Here is a 23,746-nt window from a genome sequence, read left to right as displayed (position 1 = left end):
TTCATAAGATTTACAGCCCAGATATGAATGCTAAGGCTTCACGTTTTATACCGTTCATAAAGGCGGCCGTGTAATAAATTCACTCCTTCAGATAAAACCAAACAAATGTAATATCTGGGAATCCGTGTTGTCCAACTGGGTTGCCGATATGGACTTCCAATAATTTTCAGGGAGAATTTTGTGGTCGATCCGCCTTAAGACTGGGAATACGGGAACGATACGAATCCCGTTGAGGGCGCTAAAGCGCCATGAAGGAAGGCATATGCGTTTCTCACCTGTGGCGCTTAGTGAATCGGAGAAACAAAAAATTGCATACTTTTCTTTTATTTTCTGCCGCAGTGGAGAAGAGGTTGAAAGACTTGGCTGAGAAGAGGATGCGATGATCCCTGTGTAACACTTCATTCAATAAGTTATGGGCCCATTCGGTGAAAATACATTTTTTCTTGAAAATTCGTCAACATAGCCACCTTCGAGATACATGTACTCCATTCCATACTATATTCTCTGTTGATGATTATTTTACCTTTGTGATGATAGTCCATAAAAATATTCGATGCACGTCCTAAAATACAGATGCCATAATCTTGACAGCTGGAGTTTGAGATTTTGGTCGATTTCGACGGATTTCACCGACTGCTTTCTTGTCAGCTGACGTTCTCTTCGATTCAGGAGTGTATTTATAAATTCATGCTGCATCCACTATCACATAAGCTGTTTATTTTGCTTAAACAGCTTGAAACAGCCTTTGGAATCGACGAAGAATTTGCTTCTTCGTTGCTCATTGCTTTTGATAAGCGGTGAACAAGCATTCCATTGGAAGCAAATCTTTCTCATGAACAAATATTCGTGCGAAAAAGTGAATACCCTGCCTTCTGATATTTCAACTTCACCGCTATGTCAGGCACAACTTTAAAATAACGAGCCTCATATTCTGGTGATTCTCATTACAATCAGTATGATTCATGGCACATTATACGAACTCAGAAGAAAAAAAATTTAGAAACTGGTTGTGATAATATACAATTAACATTGTGTGATTTTATTGCAACTTAATTTTATATGAAAAACATTTGAAGCGAAACTATTTAATATGACAATCTGAGCATGACAAAATGGCGAAGGCGCCGGTTTGAGATATCTCCAGGATTCGGATTTTCAATGTCGCCTGTATATTCATTTTACATTATAAAATATCTGAGATTAGATCATAGATATACAGGATGTTAAAAATTTACACGTGGAACTTGGAAGACGTGTTAGAATGACTCATTGTCATTCGAGCCATATTTAGGGATAACCAATAATCAACGAGATATTTGAGTATTTTGGATTTTCACAAGATCTTTCACCTTACTTCATTTTTCGTCAATTTTATCTACGTTGACCAAATTTGATTATAATTTTGGATTATTTTCGTGGCCAGCGAGAAGTCTGGAGCTAACACCGTTAGGATAGACAAAGCAGTGAGAATAATGCGAGAGTAAATTTCAGGCGGAAAGTTACAACTGAAGAAATGAGGAAGAGACCTCGTGTTTGTAAAATCAATGATGAAGGTCATTTCAAACCTAATTCATGAATACAAAACATTGAAAATTTTTATGCAATAAAAAATAATTAATTCATTACTTTCCCATTTCAAATAAAAATTTGCTGAAACGAAACTACTATTCTAACTAAAACTTTTTAGGAAATAAAGTTTTCATTTTGATTTTATAATACATAAATTGTGGAGTTCGAAAGTTCTAGGCAAATATTCCAACTTTCGAATCATACTCATTCTTATTCAACATCTAATACAGTATAGTTATGCCTTTTTCATACATATCATATCCTTTTCTGATGAAAATAATCCAAAATTTAATCCAACTTGGTCAGCTTAGATTGACGTAAGGTGAGACATTTTCTAAAAAACATAAGAACTCAAATATTTCGGAAACTGTTGATTTTCGGTTATGAATTTTTTATTGAAGAATAAACATATGCGTGATGTAACTATCCGAACAAACACTCATTTTTTTTATTAATTTTCACAAAATAATATCGAACCAAAGTATTTCCAAAGGTTGACAATGCGGTTCTTCAAAAATTAAAAATGAAGACGTAAAAACGTATTTTGAATTCTTGCATATGATAGAAAAGGAGGGTGAACCGAAGGAACGTTTGAGATTACTTCACTCATCCTAAAAACATATGAGATCTCAAAAACGCTGAGGAGTAGTTTAACTTTGGCAGGTCACGAGAAAGCCACGTGGTATAAACCCCTCTCAACATCTTCATGTTTTTTCCTTATTATTCATGAAACACCTTGTATACCGCAGCATCTCCATCGACCACATTCGCATTCCGAATAAAAGACCACAAAGGGAATAGAAAATAGGGTCGAAAAGTAGTTTCTTACCTATAACGTTCAGTCTGAAAGGAAGCGACATTTTAGGCTCGGTGTTCACTTGACATTCATAGATGCCGCTGTCCCTCAACTGCGGAAATTTTATCTGCAGCGTCCAATTGTCTGATTTGTCCGGCCTGATTACCTGGAACCTCTGGTCCGAAGTGTAGGTTAAGATGCCGGCAGTTAAAATGTGCAGATCCCTTTTCCGGATCCATGAAACCTGAAAGACAAATGAGGAACCTTAGAAATCTTTATTATCCCTATCTTTGTTGAATGGGGCAGTTAATAACATGAGGGTTTCTAGGTGAGTTGGCTATGCCGATGCCCTAGAGAATCTGGTGGGGTTTCCAGGATATTAAGGCGTAACGGATCGGTTATATCAGCGATTTGGACGATGAGTTCAACTTACTTTGCTCGCCGGTATTATTTCTCGTAGAGTTGGCCCGAATTCGAGATTATTAGGAGGTCATGATTAAAACAAGTTTTATACTTTCTATGTTTTTATGACCAAAAATTGGATATTAACAATTTGGGGATTACATTGTGTAACTTCATCTTTATCAACTTTATGAACTTCGAATAAGTTCGAATAGAAACTCTTTTTCATTTGAAAAAGAATTTTCATATGGATTGATGGTACAAAAAATGTTTCAAGAGAACCAAAACAGGGCTATAACAATGTCTAGCTTTTTTTCAGGATTATTGGAACACGTTTAATATTTTGTAATAACATAGTTCTGTTTCTTCATTTTTAATTTATAACCTATTTTTGTTCAATAGCTTGTAACTTCCAATGAATTTCAAATAGTTGAGTCTCCTGCCTTTTGGTTCCATATATATAATTTTCATGTTGTCAATTGAGAAGAAGGGGTGATCATTATCTATGCAATGTATTGCAAAGGTGGAGATTCATTTGTTTTTGGCAAAATCCATTTGATCATTATATCTAGTTTTGAATGAACACCTTGCTGGGTCAACTTGCTGGCTCTGTGACTATTTCACAAGCTAACAGATATCTTGGTGCCCATGATTTTTCAACTGTTGCTGATGAAACCTCAGATTTTGTCTAGCAGACAGATTTTTTGAAATATGCTACAAGGTACAATTAGTATTTTCATTTTGAACGGGATTATCTGAGAGATCTGTAGAGTTAAGACTGAAATATCTATCTTTATGAGAGCGCTATCCAATCAAAGGCTGAGTGGCTTCCGCAAAAACTAGTTGATTATTGAACGAGGGGAATTCTGTTCTGGCGAGATTCAGAAAAAATTGTCAAATGAGGATATCAGAGCAAATAACTTAGAAGAAAATTGCTGTCGATAAGAAAGTTCATCTAGCATTTGTTTACATAGAAATGGCCTACATTTCAATCCCAATGCATCGTGCTTGTGGAATGCTCTTAAAACCTTCAATGCGGACAGATCCCATATCTCAATGATCCAAGAGGTTTATAAAGAAGATATCCCACATAAATATTTGAAACATCCTTACAATAGAAGGCCTAAGACAGGGATCTAGCCCATTGCCGCTGCTTTTTGATGACAATGTCGAGGGAGCCAGGGCATGAGTATACCAATTAAGGATTAACATCTTTTCCCATTTAATTTCGCAGATGATCAAGTAGTACAGGCACAGGCTGCTATGATTCGGAAGTCATGTTGAAAAGGTTCTATGAGGTTTTTAAGAAAAATTTGAAGAAGACAGGAAACCTTCAATTAACATCGATGGATAGTTTCGAATATCTCTGCGTTACAGTTCCCAAGGACGGCATAGGAAAGAATGAGGTAGGTAACATCTGAAATCGAAAGAGGTTGGTAGGGTATCTAAACAGTCTTTGGTGAGATAAGCAAATTTCGAATAAGACAAAAAAAGTCTTGGTCAGGCTTTTGTGGAGTCAACGCTTTGGTATGGTGCTGAGCTATAGGCCAATGGTGTAGATTAGAAGCGTATTGTGTCGTAGTGGAGGTGGATTACTTGCGCAAAAGTGAGACTAGGGTATCAACACTTGAAAGGACAAACAACCAGGAAGTTAGACAAATTACGAATGCGGATGATAAGGTGATTGACAAAATTGAGACATGTGGATTGCGATGAGTGAGGTAAACCAAGAAAATTTTGGGCTGGTTCCATGAGAGAATCAATGGCAACTAGGAATTAAGGATGAAAAGATGCTTTGATTTTTGAACAGAGAGGTCTGAAAAAGGAGAAGCTTTCTATCCATTTATTTATCTGTTGAACCTTCAAATTTTGCATCCCTGGCATCTAGTAACATCCCAAGTGAATTCCAGGAGTAATGAAGTTCTGAGTTCAAAGTAATGAAATACGAATAAATTCATTCTATATCTGCTCTATACTGTAGTATTCCAGAACTCCCATTGGCAAAAGAAAATAACGACTGATGAATAATTTTATTGAATTCTGTATGGTCCTTCATATTTTCCAATGAATTATGATATTCTCAGTTGAGGAAGCAGTACTTCGTTATACTACATTACAGTAATTGTATTCGATTTTACACTATCCCAAAGTAAACAGTGATTATTCCAGTGAGGGTCGAAAATTCGTATCTCAAAAGATTCAAAGCTACTTTATTTGAAATAATAAACGTAAATGAGCTCCTTTTCACCAACACCCTCAATGATGTCTCCATTCTATTCCATAAATATCCAGAACGAGCACTCTGAATGGAAAGGAATTCAGTCCATCATCTGAATATTGTTTTTAGGTACCCACTTCTCAAAGCACTTCGGTAATAATCCTATCTGAAGCAAGTTTCGAACAGAAAACAAAATAAATCGTGGATCAGATGCAAGAGAGCGAAACAGCAAAACAAAGAAATACCAAGAAATGCTCAAAATGAAGTTGCTATAAAGTCCTGCAATTACAATCGATGGAAGTTTGAGAGTACATAATGTGGGCTTGGATAAATGGAACAACAGGGATTAAGTGAACCTGTCTTGGGCCATTTTCTTTCAGGTTATTGTTAGTGATTATTATGGGAGTTCGAACTCCGAGCGTTCCCTTAAAGTTTCGCCAGCGAGAATTATAAAGTTTTCGTCTCTAAGATCAATGGTCTCCCCTTACTCTAGCGACATGTAGCTTTGGATATTTTTATATCGGTTTTGTTCGACTTGGAAAAGATGCATAAGAGTCTGTTGGAGTTGTTTTCTCCATTCGGTGGAGTTTTCATCTTGAAGATTACAGCTTCCGTATCATCTAACCATATTATTTTGATCTCATCAAGTCGCTGGAACTTGTTATCGTTCTTGGAGAAGTTGGGGATGTAGGAAGATACGAAACTATATTTGAATTTTGTTGAAAAGTCCTTTAAGAATGTGTAGCGAAGAAATACTTTACTTTTGAGGATTAACATGGAGAAGAAAGGCAAAAATCAATGATTTTTCTACGAAACGAAATGCTGCTTCAAACCTAACGATCATGAGACATGAGATTCATTTTTGTATTGTTTCTGTGTTTCAATACTATTATATTTGTGTTAAGTAGTAAAAGTGATACTTTTCCAGAAGCAAATTTAGATTATTAGCAGAGGCTTTGAGCCGAAGTCAACAAAAGTTGGTGCTCTTGGTTTTTCTACGATGTAAAGCGATCTTTTTTTTCTGAGATTGAACAACAAAATTATTGTTTTATTCACATTGAGAATAATCATTTTGCTGCCTAGGAAGGATAAGTAATACTTTGTTGATTAATGTGCCTGCAAAATCAATATTTACTGTCAATCGGAGTTAACCTGAATTTTCATTGTGTGCTCTTGTGCTATATAATTTTCTCTCATAACAAAGCCTAGAAGATAATGGTATATTAAGTTTCAAAAACGTTAACAATATTTTACCGGTTGAAGACAATTATGTGAGATGGTAAAATATCCTTATTTTTGTCTTAACATTTCCAGCATCTCTTAGAGATGTGAAAAGGAACAGAACATTTATTATGAGAAATTGTTATTTTTTCATCTGAAGGAAGAAACCGGAAGTTTCCTTCGTACCTCCATAATAATTTCCATTTTCTCATCCTTTCCCTTGAGGCTGGGGCGAGTTCATAAGATATAATCTCTCTCAATGACATTGAATTGGCCTCATATCTGCAGGCTGAGCCAGTCGAATGAAGTTACAAAAAGATAATAAAAGAAGTTTGCAAGTCATTTAATGGCATTTCATTAGAGCACCACCTTTTTGTTGACATCAAGAAGTCAGTTCGGAGCAATTTATCTGACTAATGGAGGTCTGAAGAATGGCCAAAAAGGCCAATTTATTACATTTACGAAAGATATAACTTCACTAACGTTTTATGCGACTACATCGAACATTTTAAGGCCTGCGTTGGTGTGGAAAGCTTTCGCAAGCTACGACTTGATGTTCTTGATTGTCAATCGAATTTGGTGTGAATGGTCAGAGCCGTCGCTAGCCAATCTGCCGCCCTAGGCAAAGAAACAATTTGTCGTCCTAGGCAGAAACCTAAATTGCCGCCCTAACAGAAGGCAACTCAACAGAATGAAAAAAATTAATATTGAGTAAACAGGTTCTTCCACCGAGAAATGAAAAAATTGAAAGCATCTCTTTGAAAAATTTTTATAATAACATAGGAGAAATATTCATCAACAAAAATCAACAATTTTTCATGTGTACAAAAAATTCAATTCATTTTAGGATTGGTAAGGACAAATAAACCTTTGTTCTTTCCCTTCATATAACTTGCATTATCGTATCCCTTGAGTGAAGGAGTAGAGACATTTTTTTTTAGTTTGCTGACTATTTTTTCGAAATCAACTCCAGCCGTATCTCCTTAAGAACAAAACCCTAAAAAATACTCCCTGATTCTTATAATTTCGTTTTCGCTATAATTGATAAACTGATTTGTGGATTTTTAGAGCTATAGAACTTTAAATTGCAATAAAACAACGATGGATTATTCGATTGACATGAATTTCATTTATCCGCAAGATAATCTTGTGGCATTACATTTTAGATATGATTTCTGGCATATGACCGCCACGGCTGGCTCAGATGAAGTCCAATCTGGACGTCCAATTTTCGATGACTTTTTCCAACATTTGTGGCCGTATATCGGCAATAACACGGTGAATGTTGACCTCCAAAAGGTCAATGACCAATGACTTTACATAGCCCCACAGCAAGTAGTCTAGCGGCGTTGAATCAAGATCTTGGAGGCCAATTCACAGGACCAAAACGTGAAATTAGGCGGTCACCAAACGTGTCTTTCAATAAATCGATTGTGACACGAGCTGTGTGATATGTTGCGCCTTCTTGTTGGAACCACAGCCCTGGACATCATGGTTGTTCAATTCAGGAATGAAAAAGTTAGTAATCATGGCTCTATACCGATCACCATTGACTGTAATGTTGTGGCCATCATAGTTTTTGAAGAAGTACGGACCAATGATTCCACCAGCCCATAAAGCGCTCCAAACAGTCAGTTTTTCTGGATGTAACGGTGTTTCGACATACACTTGAAGATTAGCTTCACTCAAAATGCGGCAGTTCTGTTTGTTGACGTAGCCATTCAACCAGAAGTGCGTTTCATCGCTAATGGACGTAGTACGCGATACGTATTCCGCACAGAACCATTATTTTCGAAATGAAATTGCACTATTTGCAAGCTCTGTTCAGGCATGAGTCTATTCATGATGAATTGCCAAACCAAACTGAGAATAAATCACTTGACAGCTGTTAAATCGGTCACCATCTTGAACAGTAATGCCAACTTAAAGTTATATACCTCGAAAAAAAACACCCGCCACATAAAAACCTTCAGACTCTGTTCGTCAAGCGAGCGCTCAAATATAATAAGTAATAGGAATCTGTGAATTGAAACCGTATAAACTTTTGCATTCACTTTATACACAATTGTCTCACGTTCATCAAACCTCAGTCAGAATCAATCCGGTGTGAAATAACTCCCTGTACTTCAATGAGAAGTGGAAACAACCCTGTTCCGAAGAAACCAAGGCAGTTGGCAAAGTTAGAGTAAATATTGACCTAACATAGTATTAATGAAAACATCTGGAGTTTCAGCCGAAATTTCGACGCTCGAGCCTAGACGTTATCAAGTTGCAAAGAAAGCACGATACGTTTTGTTTACGTAAGTGGGGTCTTTTGTACGAGACATAATGGCAGATAATATCTGCCGGTACAGGATAATGCACCTAAAGACCCAAACAGCAGATTCTGAGCATTAGGGGCGTTCCAGACGACAATATCTCCTCGACGTTTGAAGGAAACCGCATCAAAAAGCAATATAGATTCCTTTAACGTCTATATTATTATGATCCTAACATCCCCAAGATGTCTGAGAGAGCGTGATTATGCCTTCAGATTGAAACAATGGGGAAATTGGAAGACAAACCTCCATCACTTCGCCTTTTACGGTTAAATGGAGACGTGCAGAGGCGTGCTCAGGAGTGGGTTTGATATTAGTATCTGATTTCAGATCAACTTTTAGGGGTGAACTCGGCGGATTTCATATTGAGGTTTATTATTTTCATGTTGATAATGCTGATATTCGAAGCAACCACTAATGGTGATGGAATAATATAATGGAATTAGACTGTAGAATAGTATATTCTGAAACAAGTTGCAGAATGGGCTCCTATTCCAACACGAATGGGAAACCTTCGTCGCTCGTTTTCGAATGCAAGAGTGTTGGAATTGCCTTCTGCAACGAGTATTGGACGATATTTTCTCTATTTCACTCAAGCTTTGTGAAATATTGTCGAAATTCAATGAAAAATTCAAATTATACATCCTAGTGACTTTTGTATTGTATCTTGGCAGTTGGTGTGACTGTTACGAAAATTGACAGATTACGGAATTTGAATTTGAATCGTACGTTTTGAATTTTCAATTAATTCAAAATTACGCACTAAATTAATGAATTATGTGTGACGAAATCGATTTAAATAAAATATTTGAATAAAAATAAAGAATATTTCACTGGAATATATTTGGTCACCTATACCCAATAACTCAATATATATGAAATCGATTTAACACCACCTGAATTAAGAGAAATTGCGAATAATGCTGCAAATCATTTCACTATATCCAAATTATACATTATGTTGACAATTATTGACGTTAGTGAAATTTGATAGGATTGGAAGGAAATAGAGACAACCACAAAACGAAAAATATAACTTGATAACGATGCTTAATGAGTTCCTTACACTGTTTTTAGAACTTTAATGATTACGATACTGAAATAGAGAAATAAATTTATTCATTATTTCATCATTTGCGGGAGGTTTAAATTTTCAGCTTAAATATGAAGAAAAATGTGGCTGAGGCTCATCGCCTCTCATATACCTAGGGTGATGCCACTATTAGTAAAGGAACCTACCGAGAGTGGTTCCACATTTCAAGAAAAGTGATTTTGATGTCGAAGACCACCATGGCAGTGGAAGAGAGAAAGTTTTCGGAGATGCAGGATTGAAGGCATAACTTGATCAAGACTCGTGTCAAACGCAACAAGGAAAGCAGGATCATTGGTAGTGACGCAAAAAGCCATTCCAAAATGCCTTAAAGTCATGGGAATGATTAAAAAACAAGGGATTGGGTGCCGTACGAGTTGAAGCCGGGATATGTTGAAGGGCGTATGTTTGCTTGTGAACAGCTGCTTGAAAGGCGAAGATGGAAGGGATTTCTGCATCGCATTGTGTCTGGAGACGAAAACTGGGTTTATTATGATAATCCCAAACGCAGAAAAAATGCCGATATCCCGGGCATGCTTCTACGTCGACGGTCAAACCGAATATTCACGGTTCCAAGATCATGCTCAGTATTTGGTAGGACCAACTCGGCGTAGTGTAGTCGTTGAAACCGATTGAAACAAACACAGGCTATCGTTATCGAACGCAATCAATGCGTTTGAGCCGAGCATTGAAGGACAAACGGCCGCATGACAATGCTCAACCACATGTTGTGAAAGTGATCAAGACATACTTGGAACCGTTGAAATGAAAAGTCCCACCCCACCCGCCGTATTCTCCAGACGTTGCTCTCTCGGACTATTACTTGTTTCGATCAATGGAACACGGCTTATTAGCACTTTCAGTACTTTGAAGAAGTATAAAAATTGGATCGATTCGTGGATCGCTTTGAAAGATGACCAATTTTTTTCAACGCGAGATTCGTACGCTGTCCGAAAGATGGGAGAAAGTAGTGGCCAGCAATGAAAAATGCTTTGAATCATAATTGTATAATTAGCTATTTACAATAAAGTCTCGACTTTTGGAAAGAAACGACGGAAGAAAAGTTGTACTCCTATGTACTATGACTATTATACAGAGTGCACTGTTGAGTCTTCTATATTCAAGGCCAGTTTCTGAGAGGCAACTCAAGGTAAAATTCAACTTGACTGCTGTCAATTCTATGGTCAAGCGTCATTTGTGTTGCTGTGAGTAAGGTTAACTCCTTTTATTTAAACATTCTGCCAGTTAATACAGTGGTCAAATATTACAGGTAAATTGTACGTCATTTTGGGTTTCTGAAACGCATTTTCTGTTAAGTTCTGTTAAGTCTTTTATATTCCACTCCACAATTCCTGAAGAGACGTGGACTTATACAACCAGAAATCATTTCTATGAGAATTGATCAAAATTTTCATAATTTTTATTCGGCGATGTGCAATCTGAGTTTCATCATGTACATTCTTTCATTTTTCCGATCTGACTGAAAAAAACCCGATCGTAAAACTGCTACTGAAAGCCAAAACGGGTTGAAAGTTGAACCCGACGTATGTTCCTAGTCATCATTATTCTCCAAGAAGAATGGCCCTTTACAGGTGTAGAATAATGAAAAAGCTGAACATTCGTACGGCAAAAATGGCGTAACCCGGCCAAAGGGAGCACATAGAGACCTAGAAACTCGCTATCGTTTGAAAGCGCGTTTACAGCCAACAACAAAGTGGAATCGATGCGAAGAAAAACGCCATATTTCATGCAGGCAGGTTTCAGAAGTACAATATAATCGTTCCATTCGAGACTCCGTATTTTTCCCCTCGTCCATTAATGCCCATTCTGAACTTATCTCAACTCTTTTATGATGTATTCTGGCCGGATAGAGGCCATATATCAATTGGAATGTTTCGACTTTCAAACATTACGCTTTTTGTTGATATTGAGATATATTTTGTCAACCACTTCGTCTGGTGACATCATAACCGCCTTTTTTTTTCTGAAGGGCCAGAGTTTGGGGTTTTTTATGTGTATTCAAGCTCGGAATATTCGGCTAATGGAGTTAAAGTGACCCGGGATGTTAATAAATATTCCGGAATGAGGTGAATTGAGCGCTTCTCTTCAGAAAATTGAACCAGCACGATATTTACACTGATTGTGAGGAATTTTGTATTGATAATTAATAAACGTGTTATATCAGACCTGTGAGTGTGTACTTATGAGTAATATAAGAAGACTCAATGAAATTGGCAATAATAATAAGGTCTTCTTAGTATGTGTTCCCGGCCACTCGAAAATTAGAGGGAATGAAGAGGCCAACACACTTGCTAGAAAAGAAGCACAAACTCATTTCATCGGCCCGGAACCTGTGGCATAGGCAAATGTAACTACAAGAAAGAGTTTCAGGAGAAAGAAAAACCGAAAGAGAAACGCTCTGGAGTAATTTTTCTGGTTCTTGGATCATTCAAAAAAGATTCGTCGAAAGTTTGGCACTTCGAGATCCAAGAAGTATCTGGATCTTAGCAAGAATATACTACACCTCCTCACTAGACTCCTCACAGGGCCTTAGGAAACACCTCATTAGAACGAGTTTTGCAGAAAATGATGAATGCAGATTCTATGGGGAGGAGGAAGAAACATGGATCACATGGTGACGGAATGCCTCGCCATCACTAGTTAACGCAAAATGTGCTTTGGACGAGAAACTTGTACAAGTGAGGAATTAGCCTGCTTCAATCCATCCCAGATACTGGAGTTCATTAGAACTCTGGAACTGGAAGGCGAACTGTAGATCACGTTATGGAGAGAATAGGAAATAGAATTAAATCTGTCTAAATGTCTCTTGCGAAATCTTTCACAGGACTCGATCTTTGTTGTGTATTGTTTATTTTCGTTGTTTACTTTGTGAGAGACGTTGAACTTTAATAGATCTAGCTTTACTATATGTTTTTATTGTTTCAAATGAAATTCTGTCGGAAGAGACGATGTGATAAAAAAATGGCGTATTGTTCGAAACTATAAAAACAGTAACTTAGTGAAAAAGAAGGAGGTTTACCTTCATAAAGAATTTTCTCAGTTTCACCCAATCCTTGAAACTTATGAACCCCAATATAAGGTTAAGGGCGAAACAAAGTGTAAATGACTTGTCTTTGCAGCCTTTTCGATCTTGTTATAACACTGCGCTCGAATTCAGAACAACTGAGATTAAAATGTAAAAGTTGGGAATTTTTAGTAACAAAAATTTCTTCTCACCGTGCTCAAATATGTATAAAACTTCTCAACGTCTGTTAAAACCTAATCTCCATGATGGCTTTGACTGTAGTTGTTCATTAGGGAAGTAATTAAAGCCTTCAGTTCGAGCAAACTTTCCAAACGAGATCCGCTTAAAAATCCAGACGTAGCGAGAGGTGTATCACCTCTTGCACTTAGCGTAACGTATGCTGTTAAGAGTCTAGACAACACGAATCTTCGTTGATGGAACGTTTCACTTTGCATATAAAAATTTATAAATTTTTTTCCTTAATATCTATGGAGTGAAATCACACCTCTTTCGAGTTTATAATCCATCTAATCAAAAACACAATATATATATATTTTCATTATAAATGACTTTGTTTTAATTATGAACGATTTGAGAGTGAAAGTAATGTTGTTTTTCGTCTTTGTTAGATACATAATGAATGTATTCCTTCTTTCAAAGAGGGTAAATATAATGGTTGGTCTGCCATATGTTATTTTTAATACAGGCTGATTAGTAAATGGTGGTTTGGAGATTTTTATAGCAGGTAATGTTGACAAATGCAGCGGAGTAGAGCAACCTCATGTTGTTTTTAAGAATGAAGGATGAAATATGAAAAGGCGGCTAGAAAATTAGGCCGAATTTTTGCCCCTCAAATAAAGTCACTTGAAACGGTTGCCAATGCCGGCCCTGCGAAGGGTATTTCAAGACTTCTTTCATACTCTAGAAACATGCTTAGTTCCGGGAAATCGACAAAATCCAACAAGCCTGAGGGTGCTAACCGGAAAATCGTATCCTCTGATTCATCGATTACCTCAGAGACGAGCGAACCTCACTGTATAATTGAGCGCAGACGAAATAGAAAGAGCAAACGTTGAACGATGTGTGTCTGGCAGTTCATTTAAGAGTTATTTATGGTATGAATTAATTCGAATGCCTAAATCAAGTCGAATTTCCCATCAGGCGGATCCTCTGAGGCATTTGCTAAAGCTGCACGAATCCAGAAATCTTATATAATCCAGGTAGATTATCGCTCTCGTGGGAAACGTACTTGCCTGGAGAATACACATGATCAGTTTTCTGAGATAGGAGTTCGATTGTACGCTAGGTGGATCAGCCTGATTCTGCAGGTATGCATGCGGTTATTGAATTGTTCAGACTGTTCAATATGGTAATGGCTTCGTCGAGACTGAAGCCTTTGATTAAAGGTGCTGAGGTACGGGTGAACACACTTCTAAGTCTTTGTGCTGTTAGGTGTATTTTCATGAATAGAATCATATGATGAATGTAGATTAGATGAGGAATGTAACTTATCGAAGCTTTCTGAAAAGTTGCAGAGATATACTTGCAGGAAGTCCGACGTCATCGTCATTATAAAAGCTTAGTAATTCAGTTCTATCTAATATTTTAAATCTTTTCGAATTTTCGTCACTATTTTTCCTGGAATATTGTCTCGTTGATATTTATAGTATTTTTTACCTCTTCATACTCACAATTTTTGATTCCTTCAAGTGTTTTTCTTCAGTTCTTCGATTGACAGGTTCTAGTGACATACTACTTTTTTTTCGCGTTAGCTGGAAGCTTCAGAAGATGCTTGTAAAATTTCGGAGCATAGACTTGAGTTTGAATCGATATATTGACCGTTGAGTGGCGCTACATTTATTGTTGTTTGTAAAATGGATAGAAACTAGTTTTGTGTATTAATAAAACATTCTTTTATGATGGAAAAAAATTCTTTTTGTTTTCAGTATCTGCTTCATTGACAACGACAGATAAAAAGTGGTATTCGGACTTGAAACGTGATCAAACGTTGATGCTGAACGCCCGGGTAGCCCGAATTCGGCAATTGTTTCATCAAAAAATCCATGGAATCGTTTTGAGTGATCGTAAATTGAAGTTAGGTGAGAGGTGGAGCTGAAAATATCAGAAGGTAGTGTATTCATTCTATTTCGTGAAAATTTGTAGCTGTTTAAGCGGCATAAAAAGGATTTTTTGCGTTGATGAAACATGGATTCATCCTGAGTCAAAGAGAGCTTCTGTTGAATGAAGAGCAGTCAGTCAAAGCTGCACAAAGCGACCAACATCTCGAACATTAGCTGGCAAGGTTATGGCATCCGTATTTTAGGACGTGCATGGTATATTGTCCATTATTGGATCGATTGAGTCGATTAAGAAATTCTGGCCCAAAATGCAGAAAAAATTTTTTTTTTCACGAAATCAACTCTTCTTGTCACAAATCGTTGAAAACCATGGTTGAATTGAAAGAGTGTCGCTCCCAAGTGTACGACCACCCAGATTATTCTCGAGATCTGTCTTTCCAGAGATTATGGCTTCTGGCAGAGTTCAAAAAAATGCCACAGGTAGAGAAGTAAGGTTCCAATAAAGAAGTGGTTGGCTTGACGAACTTGAAAGCAAAGTGAATCTTGCTATAGAAAATTTAGTACATTTTTACTATTCTATTCTATTCCTTCAACTTTATTGAATATGCTTTGTAGGTTTCTTTTCTCTTGAACACTCTACATTGTGCAAGTTTCTTTTCAGAACAGTAGATTCGAGTTGTATGCTACATGTGGTGCTCTCAAAAATGACAGCAGTCCAAAAACATATAAAAAGAGAACTATAGTACGAAGAGAAAAAAGTGTAAAGACTCAGTTTGTGATAAATAATAACAAGGGACTTTCCAGAATTTCAATTTTGTAATAACAAAAGTTCACATCAATTCATAATGAATTCCTATCAGTAAGAATTAAATAAATTCTACAAATATTTTATTGTTTACGAAAAATTGTTTCGCTAACACTGTGGCTTCATTTTAGACTGATGTCGAAATCAGTCAAAAATGTAAATGGAAATTACTTTGTTTTATTTTATTTTCCGTACTAGTGAATCAAACGAAATGGTTGTAGAAATAATCATTTTCAACTGCGTTATGAGTAGACGTAGTTTCTTGGAAATTGACGCTATATTTTCTCCAAACCGTTTCTCAACCCTCTCCGTCAGAACCGGTTGAAAATACGCATTGCCGTCATTAAAAACTTGAAGACCTCCACTCTCATTCCATTATAATTTCAACAAATACTTTCACCCCCTCAGTCTTGAATAAGTAGCTCAGGCAATATCCCGAGTTTTCAAAACTCTGGGGCAGGGGCATGAGTGAACTTTCAACTTTTCGTAACTGTCATTTTAGCGGCCATATTGAGCGAAATTCAGAACCATTTTTGAATACCTAATTCGCCCTTTTCCGTGGGACTGATAATCGATATTTTCAGAAATAATTTATGTTTGAATCGACAGAATATTTAACGATGATTTTGGAGATGAAGGAAAAAAGATTGAATTTGATGGAGATCTCATTTGTCCTCTTTCATTCTTTTCTGGAGGATTTTCGTTTTCGGTTTGAGAACAAAGTTGGGGAAAAATATACGGAAATTGTTATTGTGGATTGATGATTTTCTTCATCTATCGAATATGTTTATTTGTTAAAAAAAAATAAGAATTGATTAGTTGAAAATACCACTCATTACTGAAATGTTTGTCGCTGAGTTTGTCCTTTATGCTCAAAAGTACAACTTGAGCGTCATATGCCATTTGGTTGGTTTGTTCAACAAAAGAAAAATGTTAACAGAGCTGAAAATGCGAAATTTTCACGAGAGAAGAAGTTAATTAATTAATTTGTAGAGCTCCAGACTAGATTTTTTTACAATATGAAAGTTGCTTTACTAATCGGACTTGGCAGAACTTGTAGAACTAATGAGTTTGTCGAACTGTCTGCAGACGACGTTAAGATCATGGAAAACGAGATAATTTATTTTTTCACATAGAAAAACTCACAGAACGAGATATTTTGCAGTCCTATTTGATAATGACATTGACCCTGTGACATTATTACATAGGCGTCTAACATTGCTTCCGCCATTTATTTCCGAAATTCGAGACTTTATTGTAGAAAACCGGCTATATATTTGTAATTCGAAGTATTGTCAATCGCTGGCGACTATTTTTTTCCATCTTTCGAGCAGCGTATGAATCCCGCGTTGAAAAACTGGTGCCCTTTTGAAGCGATCTCGAATAGATCCAGTTTCTTACTTCTTCATAAGACCGGAAGTGCTGGTCAGCCAGGCCGTGTGCCATTGATCGAAACAAGTGATAGTCCAAACCAGCTACGTCTGAATAATACAGCGGATGGGGTAGGAATTCCCATTTCAACGTTTCCAAATATTTCTTGACTACTTTCGCAAAGTATGGTCGACCATTGTCATGATGTAAAATCACTTCATTATGTCCCTCGTCATATTGCGTCCTTTTGTCCTTCAAAGCTCGACTTAAACGAATTAATTGCCCTCGATAACGTTCGCCTGTAATTGTTTCAGTCGGTTTTAACTCATAATCCACTACGCCGAGCTGGTCCCACCAAATACTGAGCATGACCTTGGAACCGTGAATATTTGGTTTAGTCGTCGATAAGGAAGCATGGCTGGGGTATCCCCATGATTTTCTGCGCGTGGGATTATTGTAACAAACCCATTTTTCATCCTGCGATGCTGGAATCCTTTCCATATTTGCCTTGCAAGGAGCTGTTCACAAACAAACACACACCGTTCAACATCTTTCGGCTTCAACTCTGAATCATTTTCACGACTCTCAGGCATTTCGAAATGGTTTGTTGCTTTTCTTCCGAAGATCCTTCCAATTCTTGTTGCGTTAGACAGGAGTCTTGATCAAGTAATACCTCCAAATTTTGCATCTTCGAAAATCTTCTCGCTCCCACCGCCATTCTGGTCTTCGAGGTCAAAATCACCGTTCTTGAAGCGTTGAAACCACTCTTTGCACGTTTTTTCACTATTAGCAGCATTTCCATAGGTATTTGAGAGAATTCAATGAGCCTAAGCCGCATAATAAAGTAGAAAATTAAAACCTCCCGCAAATAACGAGAAATTGGCTCGTAAGCTGACATGTTTAATCGAGAATAACTTCATGATGAAGACACAAATCGACTAATATTTCAATGGTGATATGTTCACAAATACATAAGTTCATTGTATGATATCTACGATCTATTTATTTAGGCTACCACTTACCGCTCCAGCCATCTATTGCAAAACGACGGAAGCAAAGTTGAAAACCAATAAAACAATATTCAATTTCGTATGCTACCATTCCAAATTACACACAGAAAACTCTTTATATCCTATAGAAAAGATGAATGCATCGTTATATGTTATTCACTGGAAAAATTGCTAGATATCTTAATATCAAAAATGCTTTCAATGCGGCAAGATTGAATCACATAATAGACAGCATGAGGAAGACCCCTAGTCATGATGGTGGAGGAGCACCTTTAGGGAAAAAGGGTGAAACAGGAATGTTTTTTTGTAGATGCAGCTTGGGGGTACCGCAAGGCTCGGTTTTGGGTCCGTTACTTTTTGAGGGTCCACTTTCCCTAATAAGGTTATTGATAGATATTCTTCAGGGTCCACTCATTATAGGTTGACGGTCCGAATTCGTACCTCCACTATTGTCACATAGAAAGAGTGAAAAAAAAACACCGATCCTTATCGAATTATCCACCTCTACCTATCTAACAGACAAACCGAGAATCTAATAACCATAAATTAATCGATATGCAAGCCAGACGATAATCATCCATATTCATGAAAACTCTTCCCCGAAACTACGAGTATAGTTCCCGTAGTAAGATACGATCGAAAGAACGCCGCTGCCGGCTTAATCCTGGACGCCATTAAAAATCCTCTCCGATATTTTTGAATCAGATTACCTCTCCCAGTCGGATTTTCGAATAGGCGTCCCCGAACTCGGGAACAGACTTTTTCCAAATGAACTTTATAATTACGGAACAGCGTTCGGGACATGGCAGACAACAATTTTCCACGGACATTTATTAATTTTCTAATCCAGTGGTTTAAATTTATTGCGCCGGTCGTCCGTACGTGAAAGAGGGTTAAATTAAGCCTCCCACTCCGTGGAATTTAGTGGGGGTTGGGGAATAAGCATGCAGCTTTGTAATGCACCAGTGCGGGAGGGGAGAGAGGAGGCTCTTATCTTTTAATAGGGATCGAGGGTATTCTTTTGAAAAATTCGTTAGTTTATGTTGTGAACATGCTTGCGTTTTTATGTGGGAATAATTAATTGTTTGCATTTCGAGCGTTTGTTCTCTGAAATGATGGCTCTATAATTTCGCCACGACTGCTCTCAAACGATAATGAAGACTATTTTGTCCTCCGGTCGTATATATTATAACTTTCGAACGAAAACGCCTAAAAACAAGCGGATGTCAGTATTTCATCCTGAAACCACTAACAGAATCTTCAGTAGGTTAACGCAGTGATCCCTGCCCTATAAACCAAGCATCTTCATAGCGGAGCGTGGTAAGTTTGCCGTGGAACGGTTGAGCTTATGTACTAAGTAATGCCATTCTTCCGAAAATTGCGCAGCCTTCGACGCCATCTATCGGGTTGGCAAAAGGCAACCACACGTAAATGAGCAGAATCTGGGCGGATAGCCCAGTGGGTAGGTCTGCTTGCTCCTGAGTCGAAGGTCAGGAATGAGCCTCGGACTGCGAAGAAAGTTTTGTGGTTCCGGAGGACCGTCCAACCTTTCTCGATGGAACAGAGTAACAAAGCCTACAGAGAAGACATCCCTGTTCTACCTATCTGCCAACTAAGATCAGACTATTGAGGTCCTATGTTTTTCAAGTGCTTCCCTACGGGAGTCGAATCTAACTGGAACTTTCTGTGAAGGAATAGAGTCCTTTGATATGTATTTATATCGACTATATTTTAAGAATCCCATAGACCATATATCCACTCTTTGGGTCATAGAAAAAATGATTAAAGGCAAGGAGTTGCTTCTCTTGATGAAAACTCATAAGCTGGAATATTTGGGACATATAATATGAAACTGCCACCGATATGACTTGTTGCAGCTGATTCTGAAAGGCAGGATGGGATCCGGTAGACGAAGAATATCGTGGTTGAAGAACTAACGAACATGTTTTAATACAACATTTTTTGGTGTTTTTCGTGCAGCACTTGACAAAGTACACATCGCCATGATGATCGCCAACATTCGTAACAGGTAGGCGCTACAAGACAAAGAATAACACAGCCGGTTCTTCTAACTATCACAAGTTTTAAGTGGTCTTGGAGAGTGTGGATAAAGAAAAAGGTGATCCATTCAAGCGGATCATATGATTAGGAACATTGATATTTCTGTGATAACAAATATCGTAGGGTTCAATTTTGCATACATATGTAGCGTTGGTTAATCGATCTCCTAGAGGTATGATTCGATTACCTGGCCTTTTGTTTTCTTCTCCGGGACATTGTCACATTCACAGTACAAACACAGTATAAGCGGTACTGAATTTCGTCTTATCGTCGAATGTTAATTACTCGAAACGACTTCGAATATCACGGCTTCATCTTTAATCCTTTCGCGACTCGTCTTATTCTAGTCCGCGGACCTTTTTTTCGTCTTAATGTCATATGTCTTAACTTTTGACCGACCTAACTGGGACTTACTGACCTTCTCTGTCTATCGACTCTCCTTCTTCCGACTTGGCTACACCCTTAGCATCACCCCGATATCGGGGGAAAGTACCTAGTACCACCCCAATAAGAGTTTTGCCGTACTGCCCACAAAGCGCTTCGCAGATGTGTCATCCGACACCACCGTCTCGTTTTCGAGCTTTTCCAACCCCCAGTAAATCTCATAAGATTTACAACCGACATGACACATCTTCGATACCTCGAAGAATTAACACTTCCTTCTTAAGTTATATACAAGAGCAATTCATTCCCTGCAAATCCATTGAAACTGTCATGACCTCGACGTTTGAAGAAACTAATAGGTTTTCAAGCATTCTGCTGACCATGTCAATTATTTACAGGGAACAATAACTGCAACCTACACATATATTGAAGGTATTTTTATTTATCTAATATCTTCTCCCCTGAGACCACTAGTTCTTGAATTATTGAATACCTACTGTCATCTAGCTTATTCCCATAATTTCAACTGAATCAGTAAAAGCTTTTCAAATATTACCCATCGAGTGCGATCCGACAGATCAATCCCGGACTTCCCAACAAATTTTTGCGCTTTCATCAAATCCGTTTGAAACACGAAAACGCAAAAAATCGCACGACTCCCACACTCTGCAATCGGTACACTCATTTCGCAACTTTTTGCGAATCCCCCCCAAAAAATTCAATTTTTTACCTCGACCAAACATCCGAAAGCCATCCACCCACAACCATACTCATCTCTGCGCACCCTCCGGTCCTTGATTTCGGCCGAAGTAGAACAAACAGCCGTTCTTCATCAAACTATAATTTCTGCTTTACGTGACCGAAATGGCCGATCGGATACAACTCTGTGACAAACATTAATAATTCCGTACCGGATGAAAAACAGGAACGGACCAGCAGGCAGAAGGACCAGTTGGATCTGACCCCGGGAGTGTATACATAATTTTGCCGGTGTTACAATATAAAATAATCCAGTTAGTTATTGGTCTGTGGCTCGCACAACCCCAATTAGCAGGTTTCGGTGTGCGTTCAGCAAGCGAGATGAAGTCGGAATGGAACAGTGTCGGCACGTCATCGATGTCACCGGCCTCCAACAAAAAAATCCCAAAAAATCGGCATTGGAATGGATAAGGTCATATTTCCAGAAAAGAACACAGCTGGTAGAAATATCTACTAATAATGATTCTATGAGATCTATACCACTTGAGTTGAAATTGGGAGTTCCACAGGGAAGTATTGCTGGTCCAATCTTTTTCATTATGTACATAAATGTTGAGAATTCACAACGAAACACATGGGTCTTTATGACCTGAGTTATGGCAGCTGCTTGAGGATGTTTTTCTGCAGGCTGAGATGTGGTTTGAGGGAAATAACCTGTATGAGAATGAAACAGGCATTGTTCTGTTTCATCCTACAAATTCTGGAATACTACCACCAGATAGTATTACGTTACAGATTGAGGAGCAATCTTTATCAGGATGTGTTAGATTCGTCGGCCTGTATGAAGATTAAGAACGAAGGAAATCATGTGAGGTTTTTTCGAGCAGAAGGTTATTTTAACAATTTATGGAATATATATATACAAGAACGCCTTCTCTTCTTCCATAAAAATCAGGAAATGTTCAGCAATTATAGAAATCTCAATTCTCAATTCGTTCTACTTTCGATGCTTACTTTCTTGATCATTTCGTCACTATAAAAATTAGATGATGATATGTACTTCTTGAAGGGAGGACCACGCTCTCTCTCTCTCCCTCTCTTTTTCATCTTTTCCAGATATTCTGAGAGCCCTTGCAGATATTCTGAGAGCCCTTGCAGATATTCTGAGAGCCCTTGCAAAAAATTTAATTATATTTAACTTTATTGATAATAAACAGAACAGCGTTCGGAGTCGACTAGGCGTTGTGATGAGCAAGCGTGGCACCCATTTTGAGCAAAGCTTTTCCTTGGATTAATATTTACGCAAAATAGTGAATATACTGCCTTCTGGTATCTTCAACTACATCGCTATCTCAACTCCAATTTACGAAGTTTTCTGAAACAACTGCTGAATTCGGGCGACCAGAAAGTTCACCATCGTTAGACAACGTTCAAAGTCGCCATGCTATCTTTATCCGTTCTTGTCAATTCAACAGTCATTTTTCCATAAAAATAGTACTACTTCATTACACTAAACTTGTTTTATCCATGTTTATAATATCACGAAAGTAGCGACACATAACCTTCTTTTTCTGAATGCAGACTTCTATGGTCCGAAATTTTGACATGCATGTCAAATGCAGTTTTATAGATCTAGCAATGCCATCTGTGCGCCAGGCCTTGGGCTCATTGAGTGACATAGTATATTTATGTCTTTGTGGTCTAGCTCCGCCACTGGACTCCGTCCTATGGCATTGATAATCCGCTCTCTTCCTGTTTACGTTCCGTGCAACGAACGATCCGTGGTCCTGCGGACAGATGAGACGATCTGACCGTGTTATTCGCGTATTGTTAACGGTTTGTATCGGTTGTTTCATACCCGCAGGATACAGATTGGCGTTAATATACGATATTGAGGACTGTTTTGCTTCGTGAATACAAGTTGAGGCTTTGTAGGATGTCCTAATTGAGATGTTTTAGTTGTCACCTACTACAGAGAACTCTTGGTGATTCAAAGTTCCAAGGAACAGTTGAAAAGTTAGAATAATCGAGAGATTCCTAATAATGGAAGGGGCTTATTTTCACTGTTATAAATCGTTGAGGATAGCGTTTGATACGTTGAATATTTTGCCCAGCCCTGGAACAGTTTCTGACCGCACTCGATTGTCAGTCGGACATCTTGTTCACAAAGATGATGATAATTGATTTAGGATAGAGGTTAGATAGCTGAATGAGAACGGTGTTTTTATAGAAGAGATTTATCTTTAGAATTTCTTAATACGCGTCCCAGTTATTGTGATGGTTTTTGAAAAGGTTCTATGTTAAGTCTTTTGAGAACTTTTCCTATGTTGTGGTGATGAATGTCAAGCAATGCCCTTCCGTTGGAAATTATTTGTAGAGCCTTGTTTTCTTGTGGTTGATTTAGGGGTCTTAATGCTCTTTCGATTTCTTTTGAACTACAACCATTGATACATAAATGAAATAATATACACCATTTTCAACTCTAGTGTAAAGTCCGAGCGATATTATTATTATTGATCTATTATATTAGGTGTACAACTTTGAACAGCTGCTTGCAAGGCAAAGATGGAAGGTTGCATCGCATTGTGACTGGAGACGAAAAATGGGTTCATTACGATAAACCCAAGCGCAGAAAATCCTTGGGATATCCTGGCCCTGCTTCCACTTCGATGGCCAAACCGAATATTCACAGTTACAAG

The 23,746-nt window shown here is 37.8% G+C and overlaps 1 protein-coding gene across 2 annotated transcripts in view; it reads right to left on the bottom strand.

Annotated features, from left to right (window-relative positions):
- LOC123679138 (zwei Ig domain protein zig-8-like) overlaps positions 1-23,746 on the bottom strand; it is a 520,657-nt gene that overhangs the window by 39,609 nt on the left and 457,302 nt on the right. For both annotated transcript variants that reach the window (XM_045616547.1, XM_045616556.1), the window contains exon 3: positions 2,399-2,609. In XM_045616547.1, the coding sequence (XP_045472503.1) occupies positions 2,399-2,609 (211 nt within the window). The remainder of the gene's footprint in view (positions 1-2,398; positions 2,610-23,746) is intronic.

Source organism: Harmonia axyridis, chromosome 1 (assembly GCF_914767665.1).
Source record: "Harmonia axyridis chromosome 1, icHarAxyr1.1, whole genome shotgun sequence".
In the NCBI taxonomy this organism is placed as follows: Eukaryota; Metazoa; Arthropoda; class Insecta; order Coleoptera; family Coccinellidae; genus Harmonia; species Harmonia axyridis.
The sequence above is the reverse complement of the archived record's forward strand: the minus strand, read 5'-3'. Positions and strand labels throughout refer to the sequence as shown.